This window comes from Gasterosteus aculeatus, chromosome 1 (genome assembly GCF_964276395.1).
Source record: "Gasterosteus aculeatus chromosome 1, fGasAcu3.hap1.1, whole genome shotgun sequence".
NCBI lineage: Eukaryota > Metazoa > Chordata > Actinopteri > Perciformes > Gasterosteidae > Gasterosteus > Gasterosteus aculeatus.
The window spans coordinates 1,443,170-1,464,741 of NC_135688.1; the positions used below are offsets into that span (position 1 = coordinate 1,443,170).

Genomic DNA, 21,572 nt, shown 5'->3' on the forward strand with positions numbered 1-21,572 from the left:
AACATTCCTCTGGAAAACTGTGTTTACACTGCGCAGCAGAGAGGAGGGGGGGGGGGGGGGGGGCAGGCAGAGGGGGCGCGAGGGGGACGACGCGCAGGGAAGGAAATCATCTCCCCCAGGGAGGGGGAGCGTGTGTGTGCGTGTGTGTGTGTCTGTCACTTATCCTTGTAGCAGTGTGGCGCGTTTCTAAAACGCCGCAGTATGTTGATGCCCCCCCCCCCCCCCCCCCCCCTCTGGTCCTTCCCCTAACCCCGCCCCCCCCCCCCCCCCTCGCAGTATGTTGATGCCCCCCCCGTCTCTTTACATCAACCTTAAACTTCAACCACAGCATCCAGACGACTGGTGTGGAAGCCGATTCAACACGACGTGCAAAGAAACCTGCAACATTGTAAATGTTTCATAAATGTAAATGTTTCATAAATGTAAATGTTTCATAAATGTAAATGTTCGGAGAGGCTTTTTAAAATCAGGTTTTAGTTTTGAGGTTGAAAAATACACAATAATTAAAAGAGTAAAAGTAAAATAAAAAGATTGAAATCAAATAATAATCACTTTGGGGTTTTACTGAAGAATTAGAAAGTACATGAAAACTAAAACAACAACTAAAATCTGTTAATTTGATACTAAATAACACCAATTTAGAATTATCATTTTAAACTAAAAGGTTTAAAAAAAGCCACCAAACTTATTGTTATTACATTTATTATATTATATATATAAACATTTGGATTTTTAATTATAATTTAATTTAGGTTTACTGTGGGATTAGTGTGTATTTACTTTGATAAAAGTACCTGTTTCTATGCTTTAAAAAATATCAACGCTTTCTATTCAAACTATTTACGTCATACAAATGTCCTAAACAACATTTTAACATAAAAAAACTACATTTCAATGTTTATGGCTGTGTTACTTACACAGAAACATTGTTAGAGTTTCATTAAATATTTAAAAAATGAGAATATAACGTTACAGAAAACCCCAAAATCCCACTTGTGTTGCCCAGAGAGTCCCCCCCCCCCCCCCCAGCCCCCCCCCGCCAGCTGGTGACCACTCGTCCCAGTAAGACGTTTCCTTTCCCCATCTGCTGGTCCACAGCAGGAACTACAGAAGGAGCCGCTAATATCCCACTAACACTCAGTTAAAGGCCGACTCGTGTGACACTGGACGAGATTTCCCCCAACAGGAAGTCATGTCACGGGGACCTTGTCAAAGTAAAAGGCCCTGTTGGAAGGACTCTTATCTGCGCGTCGCTTTGGGAGAACTTAAAACAGTTACTTAAACTATGTAAATGTTATTGGAGTAAAGTATTTAGCAGAAAATGTTCACATGGTTGATAAAAATAAGCAGAAAAGGAAGTAAGTGAACAGTTAAGTCTGTTTTGTTTCTGATAAGTAGTAATAAGTACTGATAACCAAATAAGAAGTATATTGCAGATAAAAGTATGACTTATTGTATCAGACGCTGCTCAATAAGCAGAACAGACACATTATTGTACATTATAATATTAAATGTTAAGAGCTTCCCAACGCGGGGCTCTGGGCCCCACAGACAGTCAGAAAACATCTCTACCAAAGATACGGACACTGCTTTTTATTTTTTGTGAAATGTCACAACCACAAAAATTCAATCCCCGTGTGAAAAGTCACTTCTAGTTATCCTGTATATGACCATATTCAATTTGTTATATTTCATAATAAGATTATCAGATGAGATCAGATAAAAAACGATGGTTGCACGTGACCGTAGAAACACTAATATAGTAATATCACACAAAATACTGTAAGTACCTCCTGTACACAATGTTATTTGGTACTTCCACACATTGTTGGCTCATCAATCCGGAGACACTGGACCTCCACTTGATGCCAGACTTAAAGGATGATGAGAAGAGGCACTGCCCCCCCCCTCAGGTATCAAGAACCAGCGCCATTGGGGGAGGAGCCAACAGCTCCAGCGTCAATGTGCCAGACGCATGTTGCATTCCCCCTTTTCCCAAACATCCCCATCCCTCGCACCGGGAAAAAACAACGGGGGTTTGGTCTGGGGGGGGGGTCTGGAGTCGAGATGGACGCAGCTTTGACCCCCCTCCAGAAAGCCAAGACCGCTTGCTCTGTCTTCTTGACAGGCGGCGTCCTTTTGTCCGGTTTGGACCCAAACAAAAGGCAAGAGGTGAGGAGGGGATGGAGGGAGAGGGGGGGGGGGGCAGTTGAATAGAGAGGGGGGAGGTTGGGGGGCGGGGAATCACCTCACCTTTTGTCCGCCATGTGTCATTCACGTCGCCATCTTTTTTTGCTCGGTAATCCAGCAGCAATAGTTTGGAACTTTTTTCCTCTTCTGGTCGGTTTATCTCCTCGACTTTCTGTCGTCCTCCTCGCCCTGTTGGCATGAAGAAACAGCAGGAGACAGGAGGGAGGAGACAGGAGGGAGGAGACAGGAGGGAGGAGACAGGAGGAAGGAGACAGGAGTCAGCTGGTGTCGTCTTACAGCCAGTAGTGGCTTCTTACTCAGTTCAACTCTTATATTATTCTATATTTACCCTCATACATTCTCACGGATAATTGTCATAGCTTTTGCTGAGATTTTATTCAATAGTTCTGAGTTTACCTTTATAACAAGTATGTATACAGGTGAACAGGACATTTTAAACACATCCTTATTTCTCATTTGAGTCTTTAGATAAATCTTTTGACAAAAAAAAATTACAGTTTTAATTTTTGTGAAAACAATTGTTCTGCAAAGATTCTGTTTGTCTTAAAGTTCCCGTAGAAGAAGCGGGTCGGCCGACCAGACCTGATTTTGAATGGTGGCTTTGCCAACTCCCCAAAAGCAAAAGAAAGAACCGTGATCAAGAACAAATTCAAACCAAAAACACAGACTTTGTGTCTCGCTGGACCAGAAATCCGTTTTACAAACATTGACGGTATTTAGGAGGCGAAGGAAGCCGTCTTGATGTCACGCATTGGTTTAGGACGGGTTATTTTTAAAACCAGTGAACAGTGAAGAAGAAGGACTGGGGAGGATGTCGAGACCTGTCAATCAGCGTGTAGCCCCGCCCTAAAGAATCCCCTGCTTTATGGCCTGTTTGACTCTAAATGGAGCAAAATGTAAGAAATGAACATCATGCTGTGTTGAAGAAGACTTGAAACTAGAGACTGAGACCATGAACTCATGTTTACAATGTTTACTGAGGGAGAAGTAGAGTCATTTCCTCATAGACGTCTATGGGAGCAGAGGAGTCGCCCCCTGCTGGTTACTACAGAGAAGTAGAGTCATTTCCTCATAGACGTCTATGGGAGCAGAGGAGTCGCCCCCTGCTGGTCACTACAGAGAAGTAGAGTCATTTCCTCATAGACGTCTATGGGAGCAGAGGAGTCGCCCCCTGCTGGTCACTACAGAGAAGTAGAGTCATTTCCTCATAGACGTCTATGGGAGCAGAGGAGTCGCCCCCTGCTGGTCACTACAGAGAAGTAGAGTCATTTCCTCATAGACGTCTATGGGAGCAGAGGAGTCGCCCCCTGCTGGTCACTGCAGAGAATGCAGCTTAAAGAGATGAAGCTTTGACTTCACTTTAACAAACTGGAGGTAGTTGCCAGGTCTTCTAGTCCTGCCTCACACTCAAACTACCCGTTCACGGTTCAGGAGACATTAAAACAACTCGGTTCTACGGCTGAGACAATGTCTTGTAGAAGCGGGACGCGCTTTCAACCTCTTTTCAGTCAGCAGCAACTCCTAGGAGCTGGTGACCTGGAGGGCGGATGCATGCGGTAACGTTACACCTCCACAACACACCACAGCACCAACGGAAACCCCCCGAACCCTCCCGGTTCCTCTGAGTGTTCCAGCTCCTGGCGCTCTCATAACTCATAAGTTCCTATACGCGCCTTCTGCTGCGCCGCGTATAGAGCCCCACGCTAAGTGTCTTTTAACGGCTCAGCAGAGAGGAAGTGTGTGTGTGTCACGCGGACGGGGAAAGGCGGGGGAGACGGGGGAGACGGGGGGGGGCTAAGACAAATAGACCCGGGAGAAAACATGGCACGATGAACCCAATGAACCACGCGGTGGAAAATGGTTGTTTCAAGTGAAACGTTTGTCATGAAAATACACCGCTGAAATAGATTAATAAATATTGTACATATATGTCTATATTTACTGTAGATATACTGTATACGTAACATGCAAAACAAAGGGACGCGATGAGCAAAAATCAAATCAATCAAAGTAATGCAGCAGCCCGTCTGACTGACTGCTAACACCAGATAAATATGGTTCAACGGTTTCGTTGGCTACACCATGAATTCCTGTTTCACCGCCTGGTTCACTCCCTCACTGCGTCCTCAGAACCAACCCAGTCGCGCCTGAACATCAGAACCCCTGAAGCATGCTGGGAAAACCACAGATCTTGTTCCTTTTGATGGACGTCTAAATGAAGAGAATGAATCCGTCTGTATGAGGATCAGCTCTGATATTTTCTGTTCTGTTTGAACAACTGTTATGATCCCTTTCCGTCGATTAGAAGATGTAGATTTGGGGCGAGAGGTGATTCAGGGAGGTGTCTCCATGAGTGGAGCTCCATCAGAGACGGAGACCATGAACTCGTATCTACTGGGTCATTATCTTACTGTGTTTGTAGGGGCGGAAAGTGACACAAATTGTTGGACTTTTGTGTGAAAACAAAAAAACGTAAGGAGTAACATTTCGTGGGTAATCATCAAATGAAGCTTCTTTTTTTAGCAATAGAATTAGCTTTCAAAGGACAGCGTTTACAGTAAAAACGTATTTGACTGTAAAACATTTGCGATGGGTTAACACACCAAATGCACACAACGTGACTTGTGTATATTTACGTTTGTGGTGAGAAGCCATGAAATGAAGCCGTCTTCTCCTCCCTCCTCGTTAATTCACTCGTCCTTCGCCTCCTTCTCCTCGTTCGCCCGTCGCACTTCCCTCTGGGCCGCGCTGCTTTCTCACATTTCTCCACTATTCATTAGCGGCTGTCAATCACCCCGACCAGGCCGGGCAGGCTCACGACTCGGCGACCCGAAGGCAGGAAGCTCGATGATTGAGAGGCGCGAGGCGAACGCAGGCCGCCCGATAACGACTCCCAGAATCCTCCTGGGTTATGACACAAACCCTTACGCTTTCATCCAGCTTTGTTTGACCCAGACAGTCACTTTTTCTTTAAATTCACATAATGTAATAGAAAATGATATCAGCTGACACTTTTATACAATTACTATATACAATTATTGGATTATTTTCTGGTTGTAATCAGGTCCTGAATTAAGTCCCATTTTATTTTTTCGAGCATGCTTAAACAACCATCATAAGTTCTTTAATTTCATTCATGATAACTAAATAAAAACGTATATGTTTAAGTCATTCCAATCAGGTAAAACTACTGAATGCTATGCTTTTTGTTAAATTCAGACTGACTTAATTCTCTTTCCTCAATCAAATGACTGAAAGGTGACATGTGATACTTTCTTAAAATACTGCAAAATCCAACAATTCAAAAGATCTAGACAAAAGCCTCCGGTACAAAATGTCCCGGAAGAAAAACACCCCCCCCCCCCAGTGTCCTGGGGGGGTTCGGTTAAGAGAAAGAACATTCATTCAGCCTCTCACACACCTCATGACAAAATAAAATAAACACTTTCTGTTGCACTTGGCCCCGAGCCAGCATTCAAGCATTCACTCGTGGCCTGAGGAGGAGGGACCTAGAGACCTGTCAATCAATGTGCAGCCCCGCCCCCTAAAGCGTCCCCTGATTTATGGTCTGTTTGACCATAATTCACTAAATGAACATCACGCTGTGTTGAAGAACACTTGAAACTAGCGACTGAGACCATAAACTATGTTTACTGAGAGAATAAATCAAGAGAGAAGTAGAGTCATTTCCTCATAGACGTCTATGGGAGCAGAGGAGTCGCCCCCTGCTGGTCACTACAGAGAAGTAGAGTCATTTCCTCATAGACGTCTATGGGAGCAGAGGAGTCGCCCCCTGCTGGTCACTACAGAGAAGTAGAGTCATTTCCTCATAGACGTCTATGAGAGCAGAGGAGTCGCCCCCTGCTGGTCACTACAGAGAAGTAGAGTCATTTCCTCATAGACGTCTATGGGAGCAGAGGAGTCGCCCCCTGCTGGTCACTACAGAGAAGTAGAGTCATTTCCTCATAGACGTCTATGGGAGCAGAGGAGTCGCCCCCTGCTGGTCACTACAGAGAAGTAGAGTCATTTCCTCATAGACGTCTATGGGAGCAGAGGAGTCGCCCCCTGCTGGTCACTACAGAGAAGTAGAGTCATTTCCTCATAGACGTCTATGGGAGCAGAGGAGTCGCCCCCTGCTGGTCACTACAGAGAAGTAGAGTAATTTCCTCATAGACGTCTATAGGAGCAGAGGAGTCGCCCCCTGCTGGTCACTGCAGAGAAGTAGAGTCATTTCCTCATAGACGTCTATGGGAGCAGAGGAGTCGCCCCCTGCTGGTCACTGCAGAGAAGTAGAGTCATTTCCTCATAGACGTCTATGGGAGCAGAGGAGTCGCCCCCTGCTGGTCACTACAGAGAATGCAGCTTTAACAATGCTTTGTTTCGGCCCCATCAACTTATCTATAGAACCTCCAAAGCATAATTAAACCACATCCTAGTGGTGGGGCAGCGGTTCAGACTTGGTCCTCCCTCGTCTTACCTACACCCACTCCCAGGGATTCTGGGTAGTTTTAGATTAGATTAGATTCAACTTTATTGTCACTGCACAGGGTACAAGTACTGAGGCAACGAAATGCAGTTTAACATCCAACCAGAAGTGCAAAATAGCAAAAAGTGCAGAGTATGTGCATATGTAAAGTGTAATACGTGAATGAATAGATATGAACAGTAAGAAATGGATATGCAATAACAGTGCAAATGTTCAGTGGCTGGAGGAAGGTGTGTGGCAGTCAAGCCAGGGTGGAGGGGGGAGTACAGTCACTGAGGGAGATGTGTGTGGGGGTGGGGGGCAGAGCCAGTTTAGTCATATATTTAACAATAGCGCTGGTTTACGCTTTACTTTTGACCGCCCCCGGTAATAGCTTTCATACCCCCCCCCCCGCCCCCCTCACGCCGTACGCCTGTCAACGGGTTTCTTGCGGCCCCTCCTATAGAAAACACAGGCTCCTACTGTAAACAGGAACCATGTTTGAACCCAATGCACCCTAACACAACACGCACACAACGCGCACACAACGCGCACACGCTTTGAGAGGCTTGATGGATTCTTCCCAGGCTGCGACCTCTACGAGCAAATAAACAAATATGATCGAGTTATGACGCAAGGCGCCTGTGAACAATCTCTCTCTCTCTCTCTCTCTCTCTCTCTCTCTCTCTCTCTCTCCCTCTCCCTCTCTCTCTCTCTCTCTCTCTCTCTCTCGCCCCTGACAACATTAGTTTGGCTGGAAATAGACGTCTCGTATTTCCCTGAATTTCCGCTGTGGGTGGATGTTGAAAGCAGTTTGAAAAATAGCACCTCTCGTTTGGTTCTTTCCTGAAACGGGACCCGGCTTCGGGCTGAACGTGGTGGTCGGGGGGGCGGGGGGGGGGGGGGGGTGGGGGGTGAAACCACCAATTTCCCGTTTTGTGCGTTTACAATTAAAAGCTTGACATTTGTGACAAATCCAGCTGCGACTCAGGAGGCCTCAAGGACACACACAGGCCGTCCTTTGAAGGGGGTGAAGCGCTCTCACTGCTCGTCAAGGCCACGCACACGGAGCGGAGTCTCTATTCGCCGCCAGCAAGGTCGCTCCCCCCAAAACGACCTTTTCACTTACCTGCCCCGAGACCTGCGGCGTATGTTCCCGAGGGGATTTCTGCTCACCGAGCGGTAAAAGAAACGCTTTTGTAGAAAAAGTTATTCTCAACAGTGTCACCAGCAACCGTTTTATCACATTTGAAATTTGCAGTTTTATTACTGCAAACCCACTGAGGGGAACTACACAACACGCTAAAATCTGTTCTCAAATGTAACAATTCTCTCTCATAATTACTGTTTATCAGTTACTTTTAAAAATATTTATCACTTACTTTTCAACAATTACTTTTTTTAAAAGTTTTTTTTTAACAATTACTTAAAAAGGTAATAAAAGCATCACAGCAAATTCTCTCAAATTTAACAAAATCAGATATTTATGCGGCAGGTTCCCAGATATTTATTATAGTTTTAAAATATTTATCAGATAATTTCCCAAATATTCATCGGTTACTTTGATCCACTCTGATGATCTGCATGGATCAGGTTAGTGATTGGAAACATCTGTTCTTCCTCTGGGGGGCACTCTTTTGGTTTGTCCCTTCCGGGCTCCTGTAGAAAGATGCAGGCAGGCTCCTCACCTCAACTAAGATAACAAAAACTAAATTATTGTTATATTTTACTTTGATTTGATTTATACACCTAAGAAAATATTGTCATATTCCATTTCTCCCATCAGACCCCAAAGCACAGTCTCCACCGGCACCACGAGCCGGTCCGGCCTGGCACCAGAACCAGAACCCAGAAGAATTTCATCTCAATTCAATTTCACCCCTGGCCTCCTTTTGGCGACAGCTTGAGCCGAGGCTGCACAAAAGGCCAAATTTCACATTGAACGTGAGAACCCCCTCGTCTCTGACCCCATTAGCATGTGAAAGGACCGGAGGCGCACAGAGAACAGGTCTCGCTTCACCTTTTCCTGGGAATGTTCATACGGTCGGACAAGTTCTCCAGCAGCCCAAAAGCGACACCGGAGCCGGAGCTTTGAAAGCAAACCTGGGGTCCCACGGGGAAGTCTTTCCTTACCCCCTAAAGTAAGTCCGAGCTTCCTCGCCAAGAGCTTAAAAGCACCAACGGTTCTGGACCCTCAAACAGAAATTACAGCGAGAAGTTTAAACACCTCGAAGAACCCGAAGCTCTGCTCACTTCCGCTTTACAGCCTCTTCGCATTCAGCTGCTAATGGTGTTCTACCTAAATACGCAACTACAAAATAAAAGGGCAAGACACACAAAGAGGTGAGCAGCTGTTCCTGCATGTTGACCACGTCCACGCCATTTAGTTTTTTTAAAGGTACGGGCAGTCAAGAACCAAATATAATTTAATATACGTGGGCAGTGAATTCTGGTAACATTTGGCAATTTTTATTTTATTTTGGAAGATAAGAATCTAGCATTTGGTTGTAAAACTGTTTGAAGGTCAAGTCCTAAAAATATGTGATTATAAAAACTTCAAACGCAAAGTAGTAATAAAGTTACGTTAGCAAGCTAGCTAGCTAGTCCGGCTAATGCTCGTGTTGATGACTAACTAACGTTCACTGAGCGGTTTTACAAAAGTAAAGAAAACTAAGTACAGAAAAGAAAGAGGAGAGCTGAAGACTTCACCTCAATCCGGCTCAACGGGCAGAAAGACGGTTCACCGTCACCGTAGCATGAAGACTTACGTGAATATAAATGAGTGAAACTGAATGTGGAGACAAACTGTGATCAAAATCTATACTTTAGCTTTTAAAGCACAACAGTAAAACATTCCTCATTCCTAAAGAAATGTCTTAAAGATAAATCTGACCATTTAAACTGAGCAGTTGGAGATGTTTTCACTCCTCCATCAACTACTTTAAAAACCAAAGACGTCATGAAGAATTACAAATGAAAAAACTCTGGTTTTGCAACTTGACCCAGAAAAAAATGACTTTGTACAAAGGTTTAATGGTTCTATCTAAAATATAAACCTTTCTTGTTTTTAAAAAGAATTTTAAAAAGTGTATTGTCACCGGTGACACCAAAACATCTTAGCGTTAGCTTAACGTGGCTCTGAGTCCGTTCTTCAACGTGAGTGAAGTCAAACCTCCGAGTCGATGCTTGATGAAGTCATCATCATTTAAAAGATATAAATGGGTCTATATGAAAAGGAAAATAAATGCAATTAGTGGGCCAATGCTCTCTTAAATATAGTTAATAGTAATACAAGTTTTTCTTCCTGCTATCAAAGGCCTGGAAGTCACGTAAGGTAACAGGAGAAAGAAACAGGAGGTTTTTTAATCAAAGTAAATCTTACAAAAAGTCACACATTTTATTGTGCGTTCATTTCCGCCTGTTATTACACATGTAGTCTTTACAAAAGAAAGGAAACTACGTAGGTTAATACATCAAAGAAACGATAAAACAAAACTGCCTATTCAGGCTGATAGAACACTTCTACATTTCATCTGGTTGTTATTGTTCGATAAAACAAGATTAAACCTAAAAAGAACAAGAGTAATATTTAAAGAGATGACACTTTAATGCCCCCTTTCCTCCCACAGACTTTCTCAGACATCTCAATCAACCTTCCCCTCTGGTTAAAAGATACAAAAAAAAAATCTCATTTCACATGAACGCTCGCTGTGGGGCCCCTCCAACTGAAACAAGAAAAGGCCTCTCCATCATCCGGGTGAACCGTGGGCTTCCTCACCCCCCCGTCCTCACCCCCCCCTCCCTCATTAAGAGGGAGGAGAGAGAGCGACAGAAAAGTGATTTCATTCTGCCCGAGGAATAAAAAGCCCCTCAAGGTTGCCATTTTGAATGTGTGCCACGTCGAACAGGCTGCTTCCAGAGATCACGAGGCGTGGTGGTGGTGGGGGGGGTCAGGGGGGGTCGGAGGGGTCAGGGGGGTGGGGCACGCTGTCGACCCGAGCGGTAGAGTAAAGCACCCTGGATGTGGCGCCTGCAGTCCCGATGGTGAGCCGTCACCACCTCGGTGAGGGAGGTCGGAGGGGGAAAACCGCGGCACCAGACTCTGACGTCTCAATTTAAATGTAACCCGGTGGCCCTGAATGCACCACGACTCTTTCAACAAACCAGCAAATCCTGGGGAGGGAGGGCGGCGGCGGCGGCGGGGCAGAGAGGAGAAGAGAAAAATGGGTTTGACATTCATGCGGGCCGGGGAGGTAACAAGTTCACGGCCTTTTCAGAGAACATGGCCGCCCGCTGTGTGATGGATCACGGGAGCCTCAGCCGGGGCCATCGGGGGGTCGGGGGGTCGGAGGGGGTCACATGGGAACCCAGACTCCCAGCAAGGAGAGTCACGCTGACAGCTCAATGAGCCAACGGAGACACGAGCAGCTGAGAAGTGATTCTTACGCTCATGAAGAAAACGCTAAGAGCGGATCGTTTGATCGGAGCGATTGATCGAGGCTCAGAGGATGTTTCGGCCATGTATAAATACACATCATATGTACGTTTTATTCTCTTTAACCTGCTGCTTCCAATTATTTATCCATTACACATTTTGAATTGCATTAAACTTTTGTCTTGCATTCCGCATTTTATTAAAAATCACAGCCCTTAGAAAAGGTCAAACAACGGACGTTGAGCCATGAAAACGACTTTATTCTCAACTCATCAAAAAACGACTGTTCAGATCCGGCTTCATGGACAAGTTTCATTGTGGCCGCGAGGCCGATGCTGCACACGCCTGTGTTTAAAGAATGGATCAAACTCATGACAGAGACATGATAGCCAGCGTAAAGAATCCCTCAACCAGAGAAGATGATGGCCCATATTAGACAATATCAGGAATCAGGAAACATTTATTTACCAAAATATGTCAAACATACAAGGAATTTGTCTTGGCGGTTAGTGCGCGACGGTAGACAGACAAGACAGCTGTGCACAAGTAATAAAATAAAGTGGAATGAAATGCTAATGCAATGGGTTAGTAGACTAAGGCTATGGGTTAGTATAAAACAAGGGAATAAAGTTACAAATTTTAAATATTAAAAAGTTAAAAATAAAAATATTAAGCATAAAGTGCACTAACGAACAAGTAACCAGTAACAATATATGCAATATATGCAGTAGTGGGTGGGGGAATTTGCACGTGTAGGTAAAATCAGACGTAGGGGGATAATGGAATTACTAATTTTCTTAATTCTAAAAAATATTATTGTTATATCTTTTGTTGGATTTTTATTTTCTATTTATTTTTTATTATTATTATTTTTTACTATTATGTCCGTATTTTGTTTATATAAGTGTGTGTGAGTGTGTGTCTGTGTATGTATGTGTGTACATGTGGGTATGCATGTTTGTGTATGTGCATATCTATGTGTACGTAAAGACTCGAAATGAGGACTCTGTCGCCACGAAGCAGATTCATTCTTATCAAGTGTGAATAAAGTGCTCACAGAGGGAGGGGGGGGGCGTGTCGGGCTCTTTGAAGATTCATAAATAAACAAAAATAAACTCAAGATCCAACACTGCACCCAGAATGCTCCAGTGAAACGGTCACGGGACAAATAATTACTCCAATAAATAAATAATAACAAGCATAATAATTACTGATAAAGGCCGCTCTCCTCCGCTCAGTGCCTTTTGTCCCACTTCCGTATTCTAGGAATACCGCACCTGCCAACCTGGGAGGTCCCTGCTGACACTCTGTGGCAAGGCATGCTGGGAAAGCTAATGGGACGGCCCCCCGGGGGGCCCCCAGACAGGTGAGCCGTCTGACGGCTTCCATAGAGGAATGAACAGTCGACTAAACCTCGGGTCAAAAACACACACACACACGCTGCAAGAATGCCCCCCCCCCCCCCCCCCCCCCCCCCCACCCTCCCTCCACGCCCCCTATCGTGACCACGTGGGCGGCGTTTCGTCCTCCCACGAAAAAACTTGAACCCTGGAGCCGATCGACCGAACAGCAGCTGGAGTTTCACCCCCCCGGGGGGGGGTGTCTAGCTGCTGTCAGCCCCCGTAGTAAAAACTGCACGGTAAGTAGATCAGAGTCAGCGGAAAGAAAAGGGCAGTGAAAACAGACGGGGGGGGGGCAGTTGTTGTGGGGGGGGTACTGACCTGGACGGAGGAGAGCCGGTCAGCCTCGTCATCCCGCTTCTCGCCTGACGTTTCACACACCAGCTCCTTCCTTCTGAAGTTGTCCCTCCGCTGTGTCCGAGGGGAGGAGAGGGGGAGGGAAGGGGGGAGAGACAGTCTCTCTCTCTCTCCTCTCCTCGTGTTCTTTACTTCCAGCTTCTTCCATTTAGCACTGGATGGAAATCTGCGCTTCCTCTCGCTCTTCCACGCCAACAAAGAATACCTCTTCCACTACTGGGGGAGGAAGGGAGAACGCCAGGGAGAGGGAGGGAGAGGGAGGGAGAGAGTCTCTCGGTCACCTCGTCTCCCTCCTGTTGAAACTCAGAGGCTGGATTTCTCTCTACTGAGCATGCCCACAACGGAGAGGCACACTTTGTAATGAAGACTCACTTCCTCTGGTGGTGCCTCCTCTCTCCCCCCCCCCCCCCCCCTCACAGTTCTCCCCCCTCCCTCCCTGTTCTTCTCTGTCCAGCAAGGATCCGGAATGCTGTTGGGACCAAAGTCCACAGAGCAAAGAGCTCCCAGCTCTGCACCCAAAAAAGCGATTCTATTCACGTGGGAATAAAGTCCCTCAGCGAATTAAATAAAAAGTACCGCCTGGACTCGGCGAAGCGCTCGCGGAACAACCGTATGTCGGCTACGTGGAACCCTTGTCGATTCCTCTCGTCTTGTTTTGACGAGGGACATTTTATTTTTTCTTTAGCTGTTTCTATCTGAGCCCCCCCCCCCCTTCCACTCGCTGACCCAGATTCTCACCTCAACTATCAGGACGACGTGTTTCCAAACCAGGCTGCGGAATGAGGACAGCGAGTTCAGAGAGCGGCAGACGGGGGGGGGGGGGGGGGGGGGGGACGTCACCGGTGGTCTCAGGTGACCATTCCATAAAATAAATAAATAATCTGACACAAATCGGACCAGTTTGGAGCTTTGCGGATTCTCTCTGTTGAGGCAACAATGTAGCCCAGCTGGACCGGCTGGCGGGTGGAGATAGGAGCCAGGTGGAGGAGGTGGAGGTCCAGACGGCTGCAGGCTTCAACCCCCAGAGGTCAAAGGGTCATGGGAAGCAGCGGGTCGATGTGAAGATGAGAGGTCAATGCCACGGCTGGTTAAACGTGTCCGCGATGGAGGGGGGGGGGGGGGGGGGGGGGGGACTGAAGTGTAAAAGGATCAGAATTAAAAAGCTACGAGCCAAACAAAAAAATGGAGGAGGCCCAGAAATCGTGTCAGTGTGGATTTAAGCGTGGGGGTGATGACAGGGAGGAGCTCAGGGACCGACCAAACTAGTCTTCAGGGCCGCAACAAAGGGGTCAAGGCGGGGGGGGCACACTTTCAGAAGGCCCGTCCTCTAAAAGGGCGTAGAGCGGTGGGGACGGAGGTCGCAGCATCGCAAAGGGATTTTCAAAACGTCTGCGTTTCCTTATGTTGAAAAAAACAGATGCAGATGCTGAAAATGAGTCGACACCAAATCAGCAGCGAGTTCTTCACGTGTCCACTCGGCCCGGAATAACCACCGCAGAAGACCAGTAGTTCCAAAACAGACCCCCCCTGCAGAAGTCGCCCCCTGAGCCTGTGACTCTGCAGCCTCACTCTCGGGAACAAAAAAAGAAAAACGCAAATTGGCCGTGTCAGAAGACGGCCGCCGAGGACCTGTGACCCCCGGCTATTGTCCGACTCGAGCCGATCCCCAACAAAGCCCCCTCCCCCGTCCCCCGTCCCCCCCGTCCTCAGTCTGGGTCAGACGCATCAACCTTAACCTCCTTCCGACACCCGGCGTCCATCAACCTGCGCCCGGCCAAACACGGATGAGTGAGCGGCGAGCAGAAGAGGCTCGGTCAATAAGCACCTTTCCTCACCGGCCCTCAGAGAGCAGCCGGCAGGTGAGACCTGGGCTGCAGGTTGTCAATGTTCTCATGCAGGTTTGTGTGAGTGGAGCCATGAGAAGAGCTGTTTGAATGATCTAACGCTAAGGAAAGGAGCTTCAATGCTTCCTTACTTAGCTCCTTTTAGCACAGGGAGCAATAGTGACGCGTCATTGGTCCGTTCAGGAGAAATAGAGAGTTGAAACACGTCACTGACAAGCGTCTCTGTCAGAGGAGTCGATTGACTAAACACCGCCTTGTCCTTTCCTAACTCCTCATGAACTCTCCTAACCATCTTTCCTTGACCCCGTGACGTCTTCCACGGAGGTCGAGGAATAGTGGTTAGGAATAGTGGTTAGGAATAGACGTTTTTTGAGGATTTGAATCCAGCCCCGGAGCTCCTGACGTCCCTGGACCTGCACGTTGCGCTCTAGCGCCCCCGTTTGGGGGACCTTCAGTACAGGAAGCCTGTGAATCACTTCCCAAAAAGCAGGTTTATTTTGTAGAATAAAATACGATAAAATTAAAAGAGTTACAGTTGAGTAATATTATACAAAAATATTTAGCAGTTATCGTTGATTACTGAAGAATGAACCCAGAAAAAAGGACTTATTTGTATCAATATATGAACAATATAATACTTCAAATGTCCTAACTCACACACTAATAAAGAATTACCTCATCTATAAAACAATACAAAGCACAGAAGAAACGTCAAAGACAAACACAAAGAACAAAGTAAGTTTTGTTGATTTTTTATGTATATTGTGTGTTGTGTTATTGAGTGTAACAGTTCATAAATAGTGCACATATTTAGTGTTATTGAATGGGTTCAGGATGGAGCCGCACACTAGTGCATCATAAACTAAATGATGAATCTAAAAGAACATTGCTTCATTTTAAGCATTCATTGACGACTGTAAACTATTTTTTAATACCAGTTAGAGAATAACCCTGGCTCTCCTGCTGATGACAGTTTAGCGTATTATTCATTCATCTGAAAGTCTAATTTAAGCTCAGGGGTCAGTACCGTAGGAAAAAGACACAGGAAGCACCGTGTGGATCACATGGTGTCAGGAACACGGTGCTAATGAACACTAAAGTACTAAAGACGGACCGGACGACAAGGTTCGGTTCTGAAAAGTGAAGCAAAAGCTTCAAGTGTGCATTCTGTGTAGTGACCAGCAGGGGGCGACTCCTCTGCTCCCATAGACGTCTATGAGAAAATTACTCTTCTTCTCTCTTGATTTATTCCCTCAGTAAACACTGTAAACATGAGTTCATGGTCTCAGTCTCTAGTTTCAAGTCTTCTTCAATACAGCGTGATGTTCATTTATACATTATGTTCCATTCTGAGTCAAGAAGCATAAAGACGGCATATTAAACATCAGCGCTAACGTTGCTAGCAGAGCTAACAGTGTTCAGATAAGTGTCGTAGATGAAGTCTACTCACCCTGCCGCCTTAGTTCCTTCATTCTCTTCCTCCTCCTGTCCACCAGGTGTCCCTGCACACCTGTGACTCTTATCAGCCCGTCAACAAGACTCCAGACAGGTATTTTTTCTCTCTCTGTTTAATCCTTCCTACAATCATCTCTCCTGTCTTTATCCAATTTCTTGGGAATAAAAATGGCTTCTCCTTCTTCAAGAACATAATTTCCTTTTCTGGATTTTTTTTTCTTTCTCTGCGCTTGAACGTTTCAATGATAATACTGTGTGGATGACATTTGATTTGCTCCTGTTCACCTGTGAGAACAAGAAGCACGAAACCTCCCGGTTGTAGAGCTGCGCTGCCCCCTAGTGGCAATTTAGGGGCCGTATGCAGGAAGACTTGAAAGTAGAGATCGAGACCATAAACTCATGTTTCCATAGATTCCTATGGGACCAGAGGAGTCGCCCCCTGGTGGTCCCTACGGAGAATGCAGCTTTAACACAAGAGGCTACGACTCATATAAAACGGAGGAATATTGACTTATTATTATTATTGGTTACGCTTCAGACCTCGATGTGAAGAGGACAAACCAGGAGGAGACACTTTTGAAGGACAAGCCAATGACGTTCAAATACACCCAAAAGACCCCAGGAGGACCAGAACTGGATTCTCCTGATGCCGCCTTGATAAGCCACTTTAGACTTGGTCTGAGGTTTCTCTATTTTGCGAAATATTTCACTCTTCGCATTGTATTTCACTTTGTAATTGTATTCCTTATTACTTTGTTTAGTCATTAAACACTTTTTGATTTTTAAATTTGAGCAAGTTTACTCATTTCATTCATCATTTCCGGCTGGGACAAGAACAAACAAACAACAAATAAATAAACAACATTTCCGAACCCTTAACAATCATAAGACCTCAGTACGCTACTATATCTAATTTAACAAATAATAGTTCACTGCTATATTTTGCTGTGAATCCTGTGTGTCATACCTTCACCAGTGTGTTGTTGAGTCATCTCTAACAGACTCTTCTGGAGCACCGAGGACTTTCTGACTCCAGCAGATCCATGAAACCATGAAATCCACTTTGGAAGGAGCATGGTGCTTTAATGAGGTGATGGAATTCTTTGCTGGCTTCGTTTTGAGGCTCGATTGTAGGAGATGAATGCAATTCACATTGGAAATGAACAGGTCGTATTTAGTTTACAGTGACATACAATGTGGTTGCTTTTTGGTGTTTTCTCAAGCGTCCAGAAATGAAAGTCAAAGCGTATCACTGATTATTATCATGTTACTCCTCCACCGCGTCCATTGTTCTCTGCACAGGTACACGGCGTCCTCATTTATTAGCACACACAGTTTGTTACGTTGGTTCTGATAAAGCAGCCTGATGACCAGAAGTACCAGGCTCTCCTACTGGCCTCCCACTCCCTGAAGGTTCTTACTTGACACCGGTGTAAAATCATTAAACAGGACATTTATTAAATAATACTTGCAGGCAGGAGACACGTTGACGCACATAGAAAGTCAAGTATACTGATATGTCTCCTGTGCTGAAATAAATAGTTGGAAGATAAACATACTAAAACAACGGGGTGGGGGCTTAGGGCAAAACCCAAGTGCTGGTCACCACAGATTCTAAACATAGATGCACAAACATGTCGATTATCACATGACCCAGAAGACAACGTACCTTAGGGTTGCCAACCGCCCCGAATTGTCCGGGACATCCCGATTTATGGGTGATTTTGATATGTCCCGTCAGGGGCAGCTCCAGTCCCGTAATCCAATCACAGCCAATATTTCTTTTTAGAAAGTACAATAATTGGCTTCTTTAAACGCGCCAAAAACTCAGGCGAACGTTGCTCTGGGACGCGGTTGTTGCTTGTTGGTGACAGTTTGTTTGAACTGGCCACTGGGAGGCGAGCGGTATTGTGTGTCAAAATGAGCAGTGGACCTTCAGAGCAAAAATGACTTTGCAGCTATAAAAAAGAATGGGAAGCCAAAATGCCTTGGGTCAAAGCAGTCGCCAATGACGAAAGGAAAGCGTTTAGCACAGAATGCCGCCGAGAACTGTCCATTAGCCATGGACACCTGGAAAAAAGTGTCCCTCTTTTGGGGTTGAGGAAGTTGGCAACCCTAACGTACCTGTGTGAAAGGGCTTCGACTCTCCTTCGTCTACCTGATGTTGACTAAGGTAAAATCAGGATTTCAGTTTTAAGTAACACTTCGTATGACTCTGGTCGAACAGGTCGGACCTGGGTTACCCTCGTGATTTCTTCCTAGGGGCCGAGTTCCCATATTCTAACCTGTGGAGAAACGGAATCCTAGAAACATTCCACAAAGCCCTTAAACTGTGACTTTTTGTCACGCATTACACGTGTTGCGCAATAATCACCCCTCCATATACTCCATCATATCCTCAAACATACTCTCGTCATATTCTCATTATAACCTCCATCCAGTGGCGGCTGGTCCATAGAGCCCAACGGGGCGTCGTCCCACCAAAAAAGATGTTTTATTCATTGTATTAAAAATACATTTTACAAATAGTCAATATTTATGTTTTTGAAACGTGGATTATTCACCCGGCAATATTTGTAAATTGAGATATCTGTGCAAAATGTATCTTGTATATAACACGTCCTTATTATGTTAAATATTTAACTGCACCTTTCCTGTAATAATGCGTGTTTGATTCTCTTTTTTTGCATTGAATCACGCTGGGATGTTTGCAGAAACTGATCGTCCGGCCCCACGTTGGTGACTCAGCCGTTACAATTGGTGCTTTTCTGAATTACGCAATAACTGAGCTATAAAAGCGGCCCGGCAGGAGTCCGTGCAAAAGGATCCGGAGCTGATTGAAGGAAGAAGGAGTCGCCGTCAGATCTCACAGGTCAGTTCCTGGGTGGAGTGGGGAGGTGAAGGAGGTGAAGGAGGTGAAGGAGGTGAGGAAAGGAGCTTGGAGTGGCCTATGGGTTACCTGCTGTTGGCCGGGATCATCGGACTTACGGTTTCAGGAAACTGTTTCCAGCTGAAGGGTTAAATTCCTGTAACAAGATGTGGATGGAAACTGGGTAAAAAGAAAACAAACATTTTTCGTTTGATCTTAGCGTTGTTTTGAGGCCGATGCTTGTGTGACTTGTGCAGAATGATGACCCCCGCTCTCCTCTCGGCAGCCCTGCTGCTGCTGCTGCTTCCTGGAGCTCCCGCTCAAGGTCGCCTGATACAAAATGTCCTCAGCTATGGAGAAGAATTATTCCCTTTTGTGCTCACTTGTAGCCTCTTTGTTTTCAGATTCCAATCAGACTCCCATCAGTATCCATGTGATAAACTCTGTGACAAACACTCCCAATATGACCTACTCCACCTACGTGGTCTTCAGAGGGATCTTACTGGGAGCGATGAGGAGACTGCGGGATTCGGGTCCAGGCTTCACGTAAGATCAGCACGCCTCAACGTAAAGCAACACCACCCCATCTGTCCTTAGTCAAGATTCAGCCAGTTAAGTTTTATCATGATTTAGTTATTTGACACAGCTTTGGTCAGTTTGTTTGCTAATTATTGGCGAGTACCGTGGGCACCTGGGGGTTATCCATGGGAGAAAGAGCAGCACGCACCGCAGTGGGCGAGAGGAATCATCTTTGGTTCCTTTCTTTGTTTTGTTGGCCGATAAACGTTAGTCGGTAGCAGAAGTCTGCTTTGTGATCTCAAGGACAAATGGCCGCTACCGGAGATGTTAAATGAAGGGAAACCTGCTTCCGAGTGACAGGTCTCCTTCGCAGATTCAAATACATCGAGGACTCAAACTACGGGCCGTTCCTGACCAGCGTGAACGGCCTGGCCGGGTGTCCCATGATGCGAACCTACTGGGAGCTGCTGGTCAAGAAGGCCAGCGGCCGGGTCTTCAGGCCGGATGTGGGTGAGTCAGAGTCCGCGTCTCTCCGCGGTCTCCGTCTGACCCTGGATCAGATTAGAAACCTCGGTTGAGTCTCTGTGTGTCTGCAGGTATCGGATGTTACATCCCAATGGCGGACGAGGAGATCATCCTGAACTTCAACAAGTACTGAAGGAATCAGCACGGAGTCCATGGAGGAATCCGCTGAAGCCGTCTGCTTGGCTTCTGATTACTGCGTTCACACCAAGAGCGAGTTTAGAGTTTAGAAGCGACTAGTTGAAGTCATTTTGCTTCGTTCGCTTATAGGCGCCAGAAAGGGGGCGGGGCTTATTGTCTCCGTAAAGACAGTTATAATCATTTCCACTATCCACCAAGGCAATAAATCACCACTATTTCTGCTCTTTATTTGTTGTGTGAATTAAACAAACGTCCCGCAAACGGTGTTGTGTTTGGGTTCAGTGTTGTGTTTGGGTTCAGTGTTGTGTTTGGGTTCGGTGTTGTGTTTGGGTTCGGTGTCGTGTTTGGGTTCAGTGTTGTGTTTGGGTTCGGTGTTGTGTTTGGGTTCGGTGTTGTGTTTGGGTTCAGTGTTGTGTTTGGGTTCGGTGTTGTGTTTGGGTTCGGTGTTGTGTTTGGGTTCGGTGTCGTGTTTGGGTTCGGTGTTGTGTTTGGGTTCGGTGTCGTGTTTGGGTTCAGTGTTGTGTTTGGGTTCGGTGTTGTGTTTGGGTTCAGTGTTGTGTTTGGGTTCAGTGTTGTGTTTGGGTTCAGTGTTGTGTTTGGGTTCAGTGTTGTGTTTGGGTTCGGTGTTGTGTTTGGGTTCGGTGTTGTGTTTGGGTTCGGTGTCGTGTTTGGGTTGTGTTTGGGTTCGGTGTTGTGTTTGGGTTCGGTGTTGTGTTTGGGTTCGGTGTCGTGTTTGGGTTCAGTGTTGTGTTTGGGTTGTGTTTGGGTTCGGTGTTGTGTTTGGGTTCAGTGTTGTGTTTGGGTTGTGTTTGGGTTCAGTGTTGTGTTTGGGTTCGGTGTTGTGTTTGGGTTCGGTGTTGTGTTTGGGTTCGGTGTTGTGTTTGGGTTCGGTGTTGTGTTTGGGTTGTGTTTGGGTTCGGTGTTGTGTTTGGGTTCAGTGTTGTGTTTGGGTTCGGTGTTGTGTTTGGGTTCGGTGTTGTGTTTGGGTTCGGTGTCGTGTTTGGGTTCGGTGTTGTGTTTGGGTTCGGTGTCGTGTTTGGGTTCAGTGTTGTGTTTGGGTTCGGTGTTGTGTTTGGGTTCAGTGTTGTGTTTGGGTTCAGTGTTGTGTTTGGGTTCGGTGTTGTGTTTGGGTTCAGTGTTGTGTTTGGGTTCGGTGTTGTGTTTGGGTTCAGTGTTGTGTTTGGGTTCAGTGTTGTGTTTGGGTTCGGTGTTGTGTTTGGGTTCGGTGTTGTGTTTGGGTTCAGTGTTGTGTTTGGGTTCGGTGTTGTGTTTGGGTTCAGTGTTGTGTTTGGGTTCAGTGTTGTGTTTGGGTTCGGTGTTGTGTTTGGGTTCAGTGTTGTGTTTGGGTTCAGTG

At 46.0% G+C, this 21,572-nt stretch overlaps 1 protein-coding gene and 1 long non-coding RNA gene across 6 annotated transcripts in view; one reads left to right on the forward strand and one right to left on the reverse strand.

The window, feature by feature from the left end:
• The window catches only part of LOC144410353 (uncharacterized), a 36,466-nt gene extending 22,886 nt beyond the window's left edge, over positions 1-13,580 (reverse strand). Inside the window, exons 1-2 of one of the 3 annotated variants that reach the window (XR_013468367.1) lie at positions 12,833-13,199; positions 2,254-2,379 (exon numbers count right to left, since the gene is read on the reverse strand). This is a non-coding gene — a long non-coding RNA (uncharacterized LOC144410353). Of the gene's footprint in view, positions 1-1,590; positions 2,380-12,832 lie in introns of those variants that run through there. The other 2 variants (XR_013468368.1, XR_013468366.1) reach the window with 2 other exon arrangements.
• A 5,320-nt stretch (positions 13,581-18,900) lies between these two features.
• LOC120813816 (uncharacterized) lies at positions 18,901-20,506 on the forward strand. Of its 3 annotated transcripts, none has more exons than XM_040169467.2 (5): positions 18,901-19,039; positions 19,294-19,361; positions 19,441-19,582; positions 19,929-20,065; positions 20,152-20,502. In XM_040169467.2, the coding sequence occupies exons 2-5, from the start codon at positions 19,295-19,297 to the stop codon at positions 20,211-20,213; spliced, it is 408 nt and encodes a 135-aa protein (XP_040025401.2). In that variant the 5' UTR covers positions 18,901-19,039; position 19,294; the 3' UTR covers positions 20,214-20,502. The 3 variants fall into 3 exon arrangements, with proteins under 3 accessions (XP_040025401.2, XP_040025404.2, XP_040025403.2); XM_040169469.2 differs by lacking the exon at positions 18,901-19,039 and adding an exon at positions 19,068-19,220 and having other exon boundaries at positions 19,323-19,361; positions 20,152-20,506; XM_040169470.2 differs by lacking the exon at positions 19,294-19,361 and having other exon boundaries at positions 18,929-19,039; positions 20,152-20,506.
• Positions 20,507-21,572: the final 1,066 nt, after the last annotated feature.

Excerpts from the sequence above, each read along its gene's own strand:
- LOC120813816 (XM_040169467.2), top strand. The coding sequence starts at position 19,295 with ATGATGACCCCCGCTCTCCTCTCGGCAGCCCTGCTGCTGCTGCTGCTT. Across the intron at positions 19,362-19,440 it reads TCCTGGAGCTCCCGCTCAAG|ATTCCAATCAGACTCCCATC; the intron begins GTCGCCTGATAC and ends CTTTGTTTTCAG. Across the intron at positions 20,066-20,151 it reads GGTCTTCAGGCCGGATGTGG|GTATCGGATGTTACATCCCA; the intron begins GTGAGTCAGAGT and ends GTGTGTCTGCAG.